At 47.6% G+C, this 19082-nt stretch overlaps 1 protein-coding gene across 1 annotated transcript; it reads right to left on the minus strand.

Annotated features, from left to right (window-relative positions):
• Positions 1–8877: 8877 nt before the first annotated feature.
• LOC311216411 (olfactory receptor 14C36-like) lies at positions 8878–9792 on the minus strand (the record flags this gene model as incomplete). The annotated part of the gene is made up of 1 exon (XM_084297950.1): positions 8878–9792. One exon carries the CDS (start codon positions 9790–9792, stop codon positions 8878–8880), a length of 915 nt encoding a protein of 304 aa, XP_084154076.1.
• Positions 9793–19082: the final 9290 nt, after the last annotated feature.

A 19082-nucleotide genomic window follows, 5' to 3' on the forward strand; every position in this document is an offset into this window, starting at 1 on the left:
CATGCCAGGAGGCTTGGTGTTGCCTAGACCTTCCCGTGATGAACAAACCCAAAGTTCTGCTGGTGGCACCAGTCTCGGAGCCACGTATTGATGAGCCGAGTCTGCCTGTCAACATATTTTCCTCCTATTGGAAGGAAGAGGCAAATATGACCTGTGCCCCATATCCTTTAACCAGTCTCTCCTAAGCCCTAAAGGCCCTTTGGATTGATCTCATACTTCTCCTTGCTACATCGTTATTACCAGCCTGAAAAAAAAGCAGTAGTGGGTAGTAGTCAGACAGCTGTACCAGGTGAGTGACTTTCCTGGCAATACCTTTTACCTAAGCCACAGGGAGGCAGCAGACTTCCCTGTGGGTTGGGTCTGGATGGCATATCAGGCCCTCTGTCCCTTTCAGAAGTGAGTCCCCATGATGATAACCCTTCTTTCTTTCTTGACAGAAGATGTAGTCCTGCAAGGGGTAGGTTGCCTTCCCTTAGGCACCCCTTCCAACTGGGATGGGCTTTTGTCTACATCGTTGTTTTGACTGCCATGTTCTAGAGCTTCATAGCTGTTACAAAGGGGTAGTCAGGAAGGAAAGGTGGGCAGGGAGAAGGCTCGCCTACCACCCCAAGCAGGAACCTGCTTCCATTCCCCCCCTTGGCCTAGGTCCCCTCCTTGCCTGGCAAGATGGGGGAACTTTTGTCTTTTGTGTGGTGGCTGCCTGGTGGGATAGAGGAACCTTTGTTACTTGTGTTGTGGTTGGCTCATCAGTCTGTCTCAAGGAAGGTAGAGTATGCTTCCACCAGTCAACTTCCCTCTCTGCCTCCCTGATGCTCCTCAGCCTGTTCACCTCCTCCCAAAGCTTCGCCACTGGGCTGAGCAATTCTTCAGCCTGTGCACACCTCCCACAGGCATACCCACCGCTGCTGCTGTCAGACTCCAACAGAAGTGTTGCAGGAAGGATGGCCGAAGACATGACATACACCAATGTGGTGAAATCATATGGTTAAATCACTCAAACATACAACTACAAGAAAACAACCCCACCTGCAAGAAAACAACCCCCTTTGTGATTAGCAGTCACGTAGATCTTGTCCTTGAAGCAGTGCCAGCTGCTTGCAACAATTTTTTTAATTCCTCAATCGGGCGATAGAAGAACATCGTTATGGCAACTTCTCGTAGTTGTCCTGGTACCTTGGTTTGCTCAGCTGCAGCAAGTCACGGCCTCCTTGCTGTTTCAAAAATCCCTCAACAATTCCCCCTTTTTCTTTTTGAGCAATCCAAGCCTGATGTAACATTTTTGCAAGTAACCTTTTAACCACATTTACTACAATACAACACGCAATGATGATTAACACCACAATAAACAGAAGCCTTAATCCCTGTGATTAATCCCTGTAACTATCTAGGTATCATCCCAAACAAATCAGTGAGCCATTGATCGAAAGGACTAATATCGTGTTGAATCTTTCCCATGTGCTCCTTCAGGAAAGTAATGGATTTGTGAATTGACTCACTATGATCAGAAAGGTTCAAACAGCACATTCCCTCAAAGTCCTCACACCCATGTCCTTGATTTCTTTTAATTTCACTAATTGTTCCTTTAAAACCTGATGTGATTGTTTGATAATTGCTTGGCCCATGGGAGAATATGGAATACATGTGATATGCTTTGCTCCCCGCATTTTCATAAATTTTCTAACTTCTTCACTAACATACACTGGACCATTGTCCGTTTTGACCTGCTGTGGCACTCCCATACTGGCAAAACGTACCGTCAGATGTGTACACACATGGAGTGCTCTTTCTCCCCCCTGCACAGTTGCCCTGCATGAATCTTGAAAAAGTATCAATACTCACATGCACATACCTTTTAGTACCAAATTCCATTACATGTGTTACATCCATTTGCCATACATTGGTGCCTTAACACCCCATGGATTAATACCCAAACCTAACCCTGGTCCATGGTGACTACAAGAAGGGCACGCTCTTACTATGCCTTTCACCTCTGTCCAGGTAAGTCCAAACAACCTCCGAAGACCCTTTGCATTCTGATGGAACATTTCGTGCAACACTCATGCACGTGCAAAATCACTCTCTGGCCCCACTGTGACCAGACTCACCAACTTACCTGCTTGTGCATTACCTTCCGCTAACCCAATTGAGAACTGATGACTATGTATACGGATAACATAATAAGGTGAAGTTCTCCCCTGAATGGCATCTCACAGCTGCAGAAATAATGACAACAATATGTCCCTCTTAGTTTGCCATATCAAGACATCCTCTGTCCGGCTTACCATGTTGACAACATACAGAGAGTTTGAGACGATATTGATTCACAAGCCCAAACAACTACTGACAATTCCAGTGTTTGTAATGAATCCCCTGTCTGCCCTGAATTAAGTATTTTTCCCAACTCCCATTCTTGTACCACACACACGCAGCCTTCCTACTTTCTGCACCTGTATCGGTGTATACAGTGCGGCCCACCACTGGTCGGGATGAGAGTCGTGGTACTACCTGCCATTTATATGATCTTATAACTTGCCAGAGAGGCCCCTTTGAAGTTCAGGAATGCACCAATCCCAGATAACCTAACACAGCTTCTTGTAGCAGTATGGACTACTGTAAACACCATTCCAAAAGATCCCGAGTCATTGGCAGACTAATGTCTCCTGATTCCTGCCTGCTGATCTCAATACTCCGAGAACGACCCTTACGTACTAACTCTGCGATAGCTTCTGCCCATGTTTGAGCACTCATTTTTGGCTGAATCAGCCAGAAAATCCACTCCAGGACTCAAAAATCCTGTCCTATCATTCTGCTCTTGCTATCTCCTGTTTCACTTATGCTATTCCTATTACCAGTGCTGTTAGTGTCAGTGGCAACCTCCTGATACTGTTTCTGTCTGTGTCGCAACTTACTCTCCCCCTTTTCTTTTTGCCACTGACCAAGACACATGATTGCTAACTAGTAAGGAGAGTGCAACTTATGCTATACATCTGCAAGCAGCGCCAGCTGCAACCTTAGCAACTATCTGTGAAAGATCCTGCCCTTGCTCATTTGTTAGTTTAACCTCCTGCTCTGCAGTGCTTCCTCACAATAGACATAATAATATAGCTAAGTCGTCATTAGTAATCCATACAATGTGGCAACCCCACTGAATGTTACCCAGGACCGTTTGTGCATGTGTCAAATTAAGTAACACTGTAGATATATCAACTTTCTGTGGACGAATGGTAGAGTCTGAAATTTTCCATCCTAAGTATAGCCATGGCTGTTTCCGTTGAACCTTCTCTGGGGCTAACTTCAACCGCTTTGCTTCTAGCGTATTCTGAATAAACTTTAGATCTGAATCCTGGAAGCATTCTGGCCTACAAAACAGAATGTCATCCATTTTGTTTTTATTCTGTGATATAATGGCAAGTAATTACGTCACACCACTTGATACAGTCAGGTAAAAGATTCCTAGAAATACTAATGAAATTCCAACATGGAATGAGACCCCTACAACACCACACTCTTTGAAAACTTTTTTCAGCTGCTGGGATTTATTGAGTTTCTTGTTTTCACTGCTGAGATCTTTGTCCGCCTTTTCAGGGGATCCACCCACATCCTTGGCCGAGCTGCTGGCAGTGGCCCGCAGCACCAGCAGAGGGGCCGGCGGGCTGAGGGGGGACCACTCAGGGGTGGAGGTTGGCGGGGGGGAAAGCAGCGGCGGCGGTGGGTGAGCGGAGGCCCGCGGGACAGCGGGCCCGGGCGCAGCAGCAGGCAGAACATGGCAGCACCCAATGCGTAACCGCTTGAGCAAGTAAAGTCAGAAGGAAAAGTTGAAGTGACTTGGAGTGTTAATGGGCACCACTGAGGGCTGTTACCAAGAGATTCTCCTCAGGGACTTGTTAGGGCAGACAATTGGAGGCCATGATTGCAGACAGGCAAAGCAGTGTGCTGAGAAAAGTCTTGGTTGGTTTTGGTGAAGCAGAAGAGCCAAGGCCTGACCCCAGCCACTGGGAGGGGAGATCCTGCACCCCCACATCCGTCTCAAGGCTCTTCCTGGGGTCTGGGGGATGTGGTGGGCAGTGTGATGCCACAAGAACAGTGGTATGACAGCTCTGAGGTGCTGCACGGGGTTGAAAGGAATCAATGAAGCCTCATCACAGTGAATATAAAATATCTCCTCATAAGTTCTAGCAAAGGGGACCCTTGTTGGGGTCTTTCATTTTTAAAAGCACCCTCTGCTTCTCCTCTGCAGGCTTTCCCATTCTGTCCAACACTTTGTCTTATTTCCTTGAAGTCTTCAGACACCTATCTCTGTTCAGCACCCTGCTCTCCTCCCAGCATTTCCATCATTTCACCGATGTCTCATCAACCCTCACCACTTGGTCCTTGAAACACAAAGCTAGGGTCTGATCAAATACACTCTTTGGGTGACCTCTGGCACCACAACATGACCATTTGAGGGACATTTCTTCCTCTTCATGGCCAGAGCCAACCTTCCAAGGTGCACTCTGTCGAAGTTTTTTCTCCTGCTCTTTCCAAAGAAAGCTCCATCTCGGCGGAAACCACTCCTAAAGTAGGCATCCCAACTCATCAGGCTCCTTGCAGCCTGTCAGCCAACCAGACACAAGTCACCTCACCAGCATCTTCCAAGCCATGGGCCTGCTGCTGGCCTTGCAGCTTCTTGGCTAGACACAGCCAAGCCTTGTGCCTCCTGCTGTCCAGTCATGGACTCAAGTAGAAGGGACAGGACAACCCATCTTGGGGCCTTCTTTCTGTCTGGGTCCTCCTGGGTCTGTAGGCAGAGGGTATCCCACAGTAAGCATGCCAAGCAGGTGCCTTCTGCTGGCCTACCAGGACCACTGGCAGATGTCAGCCAAAACGTACCAATCCCAGGGAGAAGTCAAGGGTGACCTGCCACCTACAGACAGAAGTGACCTCACAGTCCCTTCCACAGTCACATTCCTCCTGCTGGGGCAGGATATCCTGAGGCAGAGCTGACTTCTCTCTAGTCTCCTAGGGACTAGATTTTACCTTTCTGGGTTAGAGATTAAACAAAGTTTTAGATGGAGTGTTTGGTGTTCTGCTTGTGGTGTCAGGTCTCTGGTTAGGGTATGGGCATTCATTATGGTTAAGGGTTTTGTTTAGGTCTGTCAAGAAGTCTAGGGTTAAACAGAACATTTTAATGTTAGTGTTAAGGGCAGTGACACTGCAAGAGAGTAAAGGTAAGGGAAAGGGACTGTGGGCTGAGTTTTGCTTCAAGTGATACTTTGAGGTCTGCCTTATAGTAGTGGATTCCTGTCAGGGTGTTGGGCTGATGTATAGGTTGAGGGATTATTGTTACTGTTGAAAATAGTGTAAGGGCCATATGTGACAAGTTTTAAGTCAGTGTTACAGCAGCATCAACATTACATGAACTGTCTTACCTCTACAAAGGTAAGCTTCCAAGCTCCTTTTCCTTTCCTCTTCCCTCCCCCAAATTTGTCCTGGTCAGGCTACTTCTGACCTTCCCATATCAGTCATCTAACTGTGATCAGCCTTCTGATGGCTTTCATAACATCAGAGCACCTGTCTCACCTCTGTTGACTACTCTATTCCGTAGTATTAGAGTACTCTATACTCTGTTGGCTATTCAAGTCTGTTACTATGAAAGCCTCCCATGGGAACTGTTAAGGCAGATAATTGGAAGCCATGATTACAGATAGCCAAAGGCACTGTGCTGAGAAAAGTCTTGGTTTGTTTTGGTGAAGCAGAAGGCCAAAGCCTGACCCCAGCCACTGGGAGGGGAGATCCTGTACCCCCAGCACCAGCATGTCTCACTCAGGGCTCTTCCTGGAGTCTGTGGGGTAGGGTTTAATGCCCATAATATCATGTGAAGGACAATGTTATGATACCTTCCAGCATTCTCACGTGGCTGAAAGGAGAATACATGGTCCCAATGCCATAACATGTCTCCTCATAAGCCATGGCCAAAGGGACAAAGATGTCAGTGCTGCTGAAGCCTTCTGTTCTTGTCAGAGCCCTCTGCCTTCTCCTCCACAGGCTTTCCTATGTTGTCCCACTTCTCTCTGAAGGCTGCAGACAGCCACTTCTCTTCCCCACCTGGCTGTCACTCTGCTATTCCCATGATTTCACTGATGCCTCTCCATTCTTGCCAGCTGTTCCTTCAAACACAAGGGCATGACCTGATCCAAACTCTCTTTGGGTGACCTCTGGACCCACAGCACCAGTGCCAGAGCCTCACCTTCAAGTCAAGAATTTCATCTGAGTATCTACTCTAAATCTACCCTCTTTCAGTTTAAAACCATTCCCCTTGTCCTTTCACTGAACACCCTGAAAGAAAGTCTCTCCCCAGCTTTTCTGTAGCCCCATTTAAATATTGGATGGATGCAATAAGGCCTCCTCAGAGCTTTTTCTTCTCCAGGCTGAACAACCTCAGCTCCCTCAGCAAGTTTTAATAGGAATCATAGAATCATAGAATATCTCAAGTTGGAAGGGACACATAAGGATCATCGAGTCCAACTCCTGGCACCACACACGTTTACCCAAAATTTTAGACCATGTGACTAAGTGCACAGTCCAAACACTTCTTAAACTCCACCAGGCTTGGTGCAGTGACTATTTCCCTTGGGAGCCTGTTCCAGTGTGCAACCACCCTCTCAGAGAAGAACCTCTTCCTGATGTCTAGCCTAAACCCCCTCTTCTCAGCTTGACACCATTCCCTCAGGTCCTATCACTGGTGATTAAGGAGAATAGATCGGTGCTTGCACCTCCACTCCCCCTTGCAAGGAATCTGTAGACCGTGATGAGGTCTCCTCTCAGCCTCCTATTTTGCAGGCTTAACAGGCTCAGTGCCTTCTGCCATTCCTCATACGTCTTCCCCTCTAGACCCTTCACCATTTTTGTAACCCTCCTCTGGACACCCTCCAACAGTTTTACATCCTTTTTGTACTGTGGTGCCCAGAACTGCATACAGTACTCAGGGTGAGGCTGCACCAGCGCATAGTAGAGCAGGACAATCACTCCCTTCAATTGACTAGCGATGCCATGCATGAGAGGTGTTACAACCTCTTGATCTTCCTTGCATCCTTGTCTGGACTCACTCTAATAGCTTTATATCCTTCTCATACTGAGAACCCCAGAACTTAACACACTCCTCTAGGTAGGGTCTCATGAGAGCAGAATAAAGGGGGAGAATCACCTCATCCATTCTCCACCCAGACTGTATTTGTGCTTGGAGTGCCCTGACCAGGTGCAGGACCTTCTACTTGGCCTTGTTGAGCTTTATGAGTTTGCCACAGTCGTGGTTTTACTCTGGTGGGCAGCCAAGTTCCACCATGACCACTCTCTTACTCCCCCTCCTCGAAGGGAAAGGAGGAGAAAATATGACACAAAAGGCTCAAGGGTTTAGATGAGGATGGGGAGATGACTCATCAATTATCATGACGGGCAAAATAGATTCAGAGTAGGGAGACAGTAAAATTTATTGCCTATTACTAACAAGCTAGAGAAGTGAGAAACAAAGGAAAGAAACCAAAAACGCCTTACCCCCATCCACCCTCTTCCACCTTGTCCCCCCAAGCGGTGCAGGGGAATGGGGGAATGGGGGCTGTGGTCAGTCTATAGCACTTTGTCTTCACCACTCCTTCTCGGTTGCTCTCTTCCCCTGTGCTGTGAGGTCCCTCCCATGGGATACTGTCCTTCCCAAACTGATCCTGCATGGGCTTCCCACAGGCAGCAGCTCTTCAAGAACTGCTCCAGACATGGGTCCATACCACAGGGTCCATCAGTCAGGAGCAAACTGCTCCAACCTGGGGCCCCCATGGGCAGCAGCTCCTGCCAGGTCAGCTTCTCCTGCGTGGGCTTCTCTCCATGGGCTACAGGTGGATTTCTTTTTATTTTTCATTATTTTATTATTCTTTTTAATTTATTTTTTTATATTTATATTTTTATGTTTTATTTTTATTCTTTTGTTGTTGTTATTTGTTTTCTTATTAGATTGACTTTACCTCAAGTGAAGAGTTCTTGCACTTTTTCTGTTTTTGATTCATATGGTGGCAGTGAGCTAATGGCTCTACGGTTTTTCCCTGCCTGCCAGGTGCAACCAACAGCAAATGAGTCCTTGCTGAGCCCTCAGTCACTACACGACCATGCTGTGATCCTGACTTCAACACACTGAGCTAATGGAGAAACACGAAAGGCAATGATCTTTGCTGTCTATTCCTTGAAAATGTTCTTGACCACAGTTTTTTAAGAAGACCAGCCTTCAAGCAGTGCCCTGAGAAGATCTTTTCTGAGTACTGAAACACTTCTCTGGAGACCAGCTGTGCCACTGTCGTGCCCACTTCCTGTCCCTACCTGCAGTCCCAGCACAGCCCCACAGCAGCACTGGCACCAAGCTCCAGGAGCAGCCGGGCCTGCCTCCACCAGGAGGGCTCAGTAGGAGAGAGTGGCAGTGGCAAGAGAGCAACTCTGCATGCACCAAGTGCTGGTGCTCCCTGGCCGTGTTGATGGGATGGGACTCTTTTCCTCTGCACACGGGCACAGGCCCTGCAGATCCAGACCAGGTCTCAGAGGAAGGACGTCAGACAAAGAAGGCACTGCAGGATCCTTTCTTTTGTTTAAGTTCACAGGGAGATAGGCTCCTCATGTATAGAGTTTCAGTATATACATTCAACACATACATACTGAAATGGAAGTGGGACAAATAATGACAGTTTATTGGAAATCCATAGATGAATTGAAACTAAAAAATACCACCACTAAAAACACATGCTCGTATACACACAGACACACACAAAGAAAAAAGAAAGAGAAAATAGTCTGTTCTTTTAATAAGTGACATTTTAAATCATTTGCAGAAGTAGATTGAAAATTAATTTCTTCTGAAACACATCAAGTCATCAGTTTCCATAGAGCTTGCTTGAGTTCCTTGTTCCGCATGCTGTAGATTAAAGGGTTCCCTACTGGAGGCAGCACCGAGTAGAGAACTGCCACCATCAGGTCCAGGGATGGAGAAGAGATGGAGAGGGGCTTCAGGTAGGCAAACATGATGGTGCTGACAAACAGGGAGACCACGGCCAGGTGAGGGATGCACATGGAAAAGACTTTGTGCTGACCCTGCTCAGAGGGAATCCTCAGCACAGCCTTGAAGATCTGCACATAGGACAACACAAGGAAGAAAAAACAGCCAAATGCTAAAGAAAAACTAAATACAAGTGCCCCAACTTCTGTGAGGTAGGCATGAGAGCAGGAGAGCTTGAGGATCTGGGAAATTTCACAGAAGAACTGGTCCACAGCATTGCCTTGGCAGAGGGGCAGTAAAAATGTAATGGCCGTGTGCAGGACAGCATTGAGACAGCCACTGCCCCAGGCAGCTGCTGCCATCTGGACACAAACTCTGCTGCCCAGAAGGCTTCCGTAGTGCAGGGGTTTGCAGATGGCAATGTAGCGGTCGTAGGCCATGATGGTGAGAAAACAATATTCTGCTCCAACCAAGAAGACGAAAAAGAAGACCTGTGCAGCACATGCTTGATAGGAGATGGCCCTGGTGTCCCAGAGGGAATTGGCCATGGCTTTGGGAACAGTGGTGGAGATGGATCCAAGGTCAAGGAGGGCAAGGTTGAGGAGGAAGAAGTACATGGGGGTGTGGAGGTGGTGGTCACAGGCTACAGCTGTGAGGATGAGGCCGTTGCCCAGGAGGGCAGCCAGGTAGATGCCCAGGAAGATCCCGAAATACAGGAGCTGCAGCTCACGTGTGTCTGCGAAAGGCAGCAGGAGAAACTCAGTTATGGAGCTTCTATTGGACATCTGCTTTTCTGGGGATGTGGTCCTGCACAAAGAAGAGAAAGAACAGTAGTAACGTACATCCGACTTATCAGAAGAAAACTCATCCCATCTCTTATTTAAAATTGCCAAAAACATTATCCACTTCCAGGAAGTCATTTGGCAGGTCCTTTTCATAAGTTCTTCCTGATGCTGCCTGAGGGTATCCCTGTGAGCAGGGGACTCCTCTGTGGGAAATGGAAGAGTCAGTTATGCCCTGGCAGAAGTAAAGAGGAACACAGAGTAATCTCAGACTCACTTCACCCCCGATATCAAAGAACTTTGCCCCAGTGTTGCTCCCAGGTCACCTAACTTCAGATCAGATATATATATATATGGATTTTTTGTTTTAATTTTCCTTTTATGGGGTCAGATTGTTTGTTGTTGCTACCCCACCACACCTGATGAGTTTTTCTAAAACAGAAATCCTGGGCATCTGAGTCTCCTGCAAAATACTGAGAGTCCATTACCATGAAACCTGCCTCCCCTCCACTGCAGGAATCTGAAAGCACAGACTGCAGAAAAAGACTTACCCTTCAGATAAATCAAGCCTCAATCTTCCTCTTGAAATGCCCTCTCATAAATGCCATTCTCTAAAGCACTTCAGAAACAGAGAGAACAGTCTGGACAGATGCTGTATCAGGCATCGGATGTGCCAGCTGTAGAAGACCCCTCTGGCAACCCCACCTGCTTTGCCCTGCTGCCAGAGCCTCATGGTGTCAAGAGGCTGCAAATCTGTCCTGCCACACGCTGCCCACTGTTGCTGCACTCCTCACTGCCTCCAAGCCCTCTCTCCTTCTCTCCTCTCCCCGTGCCACCTGTGGTGAGAGCCCCCAGCCCTGCTGCGCTGTGCAGAGGAGCTGCTTCTGGGCAGAGCTGTATCTCTGCAGCGCTGCCCTCTTGCCAGGAGCTCCCCTTGTGCCCAGGAGCCCAGCCCAGCTCAGCAGCACAGAACCCGACCATGGCATCGCTTGCTCTGTGCCATTGGGCTTCCTTGAAGTGTCCCCAAGGCCTCAGCGCTGACAGCTCCTGGAGGCAGCAGGGTCTCTGCTGGGGTGCGGTGCTTGAAGCAGACTGATGTCATCACTGACTGCTCCTCTCTGAACAAAGGGTAGATGGATTTTGAAAGTATGCTTTCTGCTATTAGGGTGAGGGTTTCTACCATGATGTTGTGGTTTAACCCAACCAGCAGCTAAGCACCACACAGCCATTTGTTCATACTCCCCACTCCCTCTCTGGGATGGAGGAGAGAATGCAGAAAAAATGAAAGCCTTTGAGTTGAGATAAAGACAGTTTATTAGCACAGAAAGCAAAGGAAAATAATAATAATGCTAATAGTACTACTCATAATCATGTGTACAAAACAAGTGATGCACAACGCAATTGCTCACCACCCACTGACCGATGCCCAACCTATCCCCAAGCAGCTGGTCTTCCCACCCCATCCAGCCTCCCCATATTAATTGTTCAGCATATCATTCCTCTGCCTGTGGCAGGAATAGCTCAGACTGTCTTCCCCAGGACGTTTTTTATGTGTACTACAGGGACTTTATCTCCTTCTGCAGAACATAACATGTTTGATTGGGCATGTCCAGCTTTTTTACAGATCACCTAGTGTTGACTAACCAGGTGGCTTTTGGTAAATATATTTCCCAATGTTTGAATGTCCCAGCACCCATTGCCTTCAGTGTTGTCCTTAACACTCCATTGTATAGCTCCATTTTCCCGGAGGCTGGTACATGATAAGGGATGTGTTACACCCACTCGATACCATGTTCTTTGGCCCAAGTGTCTATAAGGTTGTTTTGGAAATGTGTCTCATTGTCTGGCTCAATTCTTTCTGAGGTGCCATGTTGCCATAGGACTTGCTTCTCAAGGCCTAGGATAGTGTTCTGGGTGGTGGCATGGGGCACAGGACATGTTTCCAGCCATCTGGTGGTTGCTTCCACCATTGTAGGTGCATGGTGCTTGCCCTTGTGTGTTTGAGGGAGTGTGATGTAATCAATCTGCCAGGCCTCTCCATATTTGTATTTCAGCCATTGTCCTCCATACCAAAGAGGCTTTGACCATTTGGCTTGCTTGATTGAAGCGCATGTTTCAAAGTCCTAAATAACCTGTGCTATATTGTCCGTATAGCTATATGGTCAGGTCCACCCCTCGATCACAAGCCCACATGTATGTTGCATCTCTACCCTGATGGCCTGAGGTGTCATGGGCCCATCGGGCTATAAATAATTCACCTTTATGTTGCCAGTCCAGGTCCACCTGAACCACTTCAATCTTAGCAGCCTGATCCACCTGCTGGTTGTTTTGATGTTCTTCAGTAGCCTGATTCTTGGGCACATGAGCATCTACATGGCATACCTTTACAACCTGGTTCTCTACACGGGCCGCAATATCTTGCCGCAGTGCAGCAGCCCACATGGGTTTACCCCTGCGCTGCCAGTTGTTTTGCTTCCATTGCTGTAACCACCTGCACAGGACATTTGCTACCATCCATGAATCAGTGTAGAGATAGAGAACTGGCCACTTTTCTCATTCAGCAATATCTAAAGCCAGCTGAATGGCCTTCACTTCTGCAAACTGACTCGATTCACCTTCTCCCTCAGCAGCTTCTGCAACTCGTCTTGAAGGACTCCATACAGCAGCCTTCCATCTCCGATGCTTCCCCACAATACGACAGGACATATCAGTGAACAGGGCATATTTCTTTTCATTCTCTGGTAACTGGTTGTACAGTGGGGCTTCTTCAGCACGACCCACCTCCTCCTCTGATGATATCCCAAAGTATTTGCCTTCTGGCCAGTCCATAATCACTTCCAATATTCCTGGGTGACTGGGGTTTCCTATTCGAGCCCGCTGAGTAATCAGTGCAACCCACTTGCTCCATGTAGCATCAGTTGCATGATGTGTAGAGGAGACCCTTCCTTTGAACATCCAGCCTAGTACCAGCAGTCGGGGTGCCAGAAGGAGCTGTGCTGTACCGACCACCTCCAAAGCAGATCGAACTCCTTCATATGCTGCCAACATCTCCTTTTTTATTGGAGTGTAGCGGGCCTCACATCTTCTGTATCCCCGACTCCAAAACCCTAGGGGTTGACATCGAGTTTCCCCAGGTTCTTTCTGCCAGAGGCTCCAGGTGGGGCCGTTCTCCCCGGCTGCAGTGTAGAGCACATTCTTTACATCTGGTCCTGTTTGAACTGGCCCAAGGGCTACTGCATGAACTATTTCCTGCTTGATTTGTTCAAAGGCTTGTCGTTGTTCAGGGCCCCATTCAAACTCATTCTTCTTACGGGTTACTTGGCAGAGCGGGTTTACAATCAGACTGTAATTTGGGATGTGCATTCTCCAAAACCCCACAACACCTAGGAAAGTCTGTGTTTCTTTTTTGCTAGTTGGTGGAGACATAGCTGTTATTTTGTTGATCACATCCATTGGGATTTGACAGCATCCATCTTGCCATTTTATTCCTAAAATCTGGATCTCTCGTGCAGGTCCTTTGACTTTATTTTGTTTTATGGCAAAACCAGCCTTCAGAAGGATTTGGACTGTTTTCTTCCTTTTCTCGAAAACTTCCTCTGCTGTTCCACCCCACACAATGATGTCACTGATGTACTGCGGATGTTTAGGAGCTTCCCCCTGCTCTAGCGTAGACTGGATCAGTCCATGGCAAATGGTAGGGCTGTGTTTCCACCCCTGGGGTAGCCAGCTCCAGGTGTATTGGACACCCCTCCAAGTGAAAGGAAACTGGCCTGCACTCTGCTGCTAAAGGGATGGAATAAAATGCATTAGCGATATCAATTGTGGCATACCCCTTGGCTGCTTTTGATTCTAGTTTGTACTGGAGTTCCAGCATGTCTGGCACTGCAGCACTCAGTGGTGGCGTGAGTTTGTTCAGGCCACGATAGTCCACCGTTAGTCTCCACTCACTATTAGACTTTCGCACTGGCTATATGGGACTATTAAAAGGTGAATGAGTCTTGCTGATCACTCCTTGGCTCTCCAATTGATGAATTAGCTTATGGATGGGAATCAGGGAGTCTTGGTTGGTACGATATTGCTGCCAGTGCACAGTTGTGGTAGCAATTAGCACTTGCTGTTCTTCGACCCTCAACATCCCCACAACAGAAGGGTCCTTTGAGAGACCAGGCAAGGTAGACAACTGTTTAATGTCCTCTGTCTCTAAGACAGCTATGCCAAAAGCCCTTTTGGGTCCTTGAAAAATCCTCTCCTGAGATAGTCTATGCCAAGGATGCACGGAGCATCTGAGCCAGTCACAATATGATGTTTTTGCCACTCATTCCCAGTCAGACTCACTTCAGCCTCCAATATAGTTAACTGCTGGGATCCCCCCATCACCCCATAAATGCAGATGGGTTCTGGCCCTTTATAGCTTGATGGTATTATAGTACGCTGTGCACTGTTATCTACTAAAGCCTTATACTTCTGTGCGTCTGACATGCCAGGCCACCAAATCCACACAGTCCAATAAACTCAGTTGTCCCTCTTCTCCCCCTGGCTGGAGGCAGTGCCCCTCTAATCCTAGTCAGAATCTCTGTTTCTGTGTCTAAAGGACTGCCTGCTGGAAATTGGAGCAGCAAATTTTTCAGAGAACCCCTTTTTCCTGATTGTTTTCTTTTGCAACTCCCATACCCGTGCCTCCAGGGTCAAGGAAGATTTTCCATCCCATTTTCTCATGTCCTCTCCATGGTCATGTAGGTAAAACCACAGTGTGGCACGGGGTGTGTACCCACCATATTGTCTTCCTTGTGTGGATGAATGCTTACTCCTGATAGCTGAGACACTGCTTTGTACAGGTGGGGAAGAAAATAAACTCTCTTCAAGTTGGTGGACCTTTTCAGAAAGTTTCTCCAACGTATTCTCTTTTAGTTGGTGGACACTGGTTCGTTGAGGTGGGGAGAAAGATAAATTCTCTTTAAGTTGGTGGAATTCTTCTGAAAGTTTCTCCACAGCTGAGACACAGGCCTGTAAGGAAGAGGAGAGACTTTCTTCGTACTGCCAGAATTGTTTAGCCACTTTATCCACTGTAGGTTCCTCATCGTCTTTCCAGGCCATTATTGCCAATTGTAGTGGGTTTACGTGGCAAGGTTTTGGTAGCAGGGGACCATAGGGGTGGTTTCTGTGAGAAAGATCTAGAAGCTGCCCCATGTTTGGGAAGGGCCCCATTGTTTTCCAGATCTGAGCCAATAAGCGATGTTGTTTTGTGCCTCTGTGAGAGCATATTTAAGACAGGGAAAAAAACGCTGCGCCACACAGCAGCCAGGAGAGTGAAGGGATTGAGGAACAGCCTTGCAGGTGCCAAGGTCAGTGAAGAAGGAGGGAGAGAGGTGCTCCAGGCACCGGAGCAGAGGTCCCCTGTGGCCTGTGGTGAGGACCATGGTGAAGCAGGCTGTCCCCCTGCAGCCCATGGAGTACCACGGTGGAGCAGGATTCCACGCTGCAGCCCGTGGAGGAGACCACGGTGGAGCAGGTGGCCCTGCACCGACGGAGGCTGCTGCCTGTGGAAGACTCCTGCCGGAGCAGATTCCGGGCCGGACCTGTAGCCCGTGGAGAGGAGACCACGCAGGAGCAGGTGACCTGGCAGGAGCTGCTGCCTGTAGGGGGGCCAGGTTGGAGCAGTTTTCTCCTGAGGGATGGACCCCATGGTACGGACCCATATCTGGAGCAGTTCTGGAAGAGCTGCTGCCTATGGGAAGCCCACACTGGATCAGTTCATCAAGGACTGCATCCCGTGGGTGGGACCCCACAGCACAGGGGATGAGAGTGACCGAGAAGGAGCGGCAGAGAAGAAGTGCTGTAGACTGACCATAACCCCCATTCCCCCGTTCCCCTGCGCCGCTCGGGGGGAGGAGGTGGAAGAGGGTGGATGGGGGGGGAAGGTGCTTTTGGTTTCTTTCCTTTGTTTCTCACTTCTCTAGCTCGTTCGTAATGAGCAATAAATCTTACTATCTTCTTATGCTGAGTCTGTTTTGCCCGTTACAATAATTATTGTGTGATTTTCTCGTCCTAATCTCAACCCTTGAGCCCTTTTCACATATTTTCTCCCCATTCCTCTTTGAGGAGGGGGAGTGAGAGAGCGGCTGTGGTGGAGCTCAGCTGCCCACTCGAGCGGAACCACGACACCAATGAGCTGGCATATGATGATGGTGCACTCCATACAAACTTCCGCCATATGGGTTGTGTACACCTGACTTCATCTGGATCTGTGGATGTTTTTCTGAGGTCTGGGTCCTCATAAATCACCTCCCGTACGGCTCATTCCCTCAGGTACTGGATTCCCTTCTCCATAGTGGTCCACTTGCCTGGTAAACGTACAGGTTCTTCTTGGAAGGGATACCTTTCCCTCACAGCTGAGAGGAGATGCCTCCAGAGGTTGTGAGATTGTGCTCCATCTGCAATTGCTTTGTCAATGCCTGCATCTCTAGCAAGGGATCCCAGCCGCCTGGCTTCCCTGCCTTCTGATTCCACAAAATTGGCTCCAGTGTCCCAGCACCGGAGCAGCCAGGTGACAAGATGCTCATCTATGCAACAACCAAAATCTTTTCGTACATCTCATAGCTCACGCTGGTGTAGCTTTTGGGTAGTTACTGTTGATTTTTCGTCATCCTCATCTTCCTCCTCCTGAATCCCTGATGGCCCAGAATCGTCGTCTCTATACCTAGATTTGGCAGAAGACTCTCTGCGTTCTAAACGACCTGAATTCCTATACCATTTTTTCACCTCCTCTACAGGGGCAACTTGCACTGCTACAGCTCGTTTCTCTGACCCAGCCACAGGAGCTGGAGCAGCTGCAGGAACTGGAACTGGAATAGCTGCAGGAACTGGAGCGGCTGCAGGAACTGGAGCTGGAGTGGCTGCAGAGTCCACCGTAGGGGTCGCAGTGGCCATTGGATCTTTCACAGGACTTGGAGTGGCGACAGGGTCTGTCACTGAGTTGATAGTAATATCATTTGCAGCTCAATAGGCATGAGTCAGGCCCCAGCACTTTACAATGATTTATGTCACTTTGGAACTGCCATAGTCATGACACCTTTTTTTCAAGCATTCTACCAGTTTTTTAGGATTTTGCAGTTGTTCAGGGGTGAATTTCCAAAACACTGGAGGTGCCCACTGCTCTAAATGCCTGCCCATATCCTCCCATACTCCCTGCCACCCACAACTATACTGCCTCCAGGCAGATCTCTGGATGAGATTCCTAAGTAGTTATTTAAATTTAAGCAAAACCTGAAGCACATTCAGGAGGCAGAACAACAAGACCATGCTGGTCTAAGTATCCCAAGGATATTCAATATCTTGGAGAGCTATTGTAACAAGCTCGGAGGATAAGAGGGTGGTGAAGGAGAAAGGGAGAGTGAACGAGTGAGAAAAAATATCTTCCCCTTTCCCCTCCACAGACTGACTCCCTGCTGAAAAAAGGCAATAGGTATGATTGCTAATAGTTTCTGAGATATGATTTCCAAAGTATAGAGTCGACGACTTTGCTGAGTACAAATACCAAGTTAGAGTCATGACCAGATATTTCATCGTCTCATAAGCCACTGTTACAACGCACAGTACCATAATGATCTTAAACCAGGGCCCGGAGAGGATAAACAACATGACAGAGAGCACATACGGAAAATAACGTGCTATAATACTCAATTTGGAAAGCAAGTGCAGCAGAGTTGAGATTAAAGCATTCAGCATTATGACAAGTGACTATTAAACAGGTCTAATACTTATACCAATTTTAGTTTAACACACTCTGGTCAGATCTGTCGTTACCTCAACCCTTCGTGCCCCACGTTGGGCGCCAAAAGGACTGTTGTGGTTTAACCCGGCCAGCAGCTAAACACCACACAGCTGTTCGCTCACCCTCCCCCTCCCTCTCTGGGATGGGTGAGAGACACAGGAAAGTGAAGCCCATGAGTTGAGATAAAGACAGTTTATTAAGACAGGAAAATAATAATAACAATAATAATAATAACTATAATAACAATAATAAAGCAATAATGATGATAATAGTACTACTAATAATAATGTGTACAAACAAGTGATGCACAATGCAAGTGCTCACCACCCGCTGACCGATGCCCAGCCTAACCCCAAGCAGTCTGGCCACCCTCTCCCGGCTAGCCACCCCTATATATTGTTTAGCATGATGTCAGATGGTACAGAATACCCCTTTGGCTAGTTTGGTTCACCTGTCCTGGGTCTGTCCCCTCCCAACTCTTGCTGCACCCCCAGCTTGCCCGATGGCAGGACAAAGCAAGAAGCTGAGATGTCCTTGGCTTGGTGTAAGCACTGCTCTGCAACAATTAAAACATCCGGGTGTTATCAGCACTCTTCTCATCCTAAGCCAAAACATAGCATTCTACCAGCTACTAGGAAGAAAATTGACTCTGTCCTAACTGAAACCAGGACAAGGTCCCCAGGTTCTTCTTCCTCCCCCCCCCCCCCCTTCTTTTTCCTCACTCTTACTCCTTTTTTTCCCTATCTCTAAATTATGCTCCTATCACCAACACTCTTTCATACCCTACTGTTATCTGTTACCATCACCCCCCCACCCTGCCATCCCCTCACCACCTGAGAAGTGACATTTAGCATGATTTGGGTGCAGAGTTGACTACTATAGTCACATATGTTTATCATGTACTTCATTGAGCTCATTATCATATTCAGAGATCTTAACATCAATATTCATTTTACAAATAATCATGCAAAAGCTTTCACTCTAGACATTATAGCTGCCAATATTTTGTTCTGTCACCAAACAGGGTTGTCCTGCCACTAGAACACTCCCTCCTTCAGCTGTCTCTCACACCAAGATTGTGGATCACCATCTTTAAGTTTATACAAGAGAAAGCACGAACAAGCTGTTCAACTCCCCTTTTGTCCTGTGTTGGTGCCTATCAGTGACACAAACAAGTCTAACTACTCTCCACACGTGGAATATCCTGAGTTGGAAGGGATTCACAAGAATCACAGAATCCACAGATCACATGGATCATAGAGTTCACACCATTTCCAGAGTCTTTTGGGGTGATTCACTAGATCCACTGATTTCAATAGAGGAATGGCAAATAATTCACCAGGCTCCTTTCTCTATGGCTGCTGTGTTACCTAGTGTAGCAGAGCTCTTCTTTGCCTGTAGAAGGGAATGAATAATGTCATATCTTTGTGTAAAACACTATGACAACTGAAGCAAAGAAATAACAAATAAAAACAAAATAAAAATAATAAAAACAAAATAAATAAAAATAAAATTAAAAGTA

This window comes from Netta rufina, assembly GCF_964035555.1.
Source record: "Netta rufina genome assembly, chromosome: 18".
Classification (NCBI taxonomy): domain Eukaryota; kingdom Metazoa; phylum Chordata; class Aves; order Anseriformes; family Anatidae; genus Netta; species Netta rufina.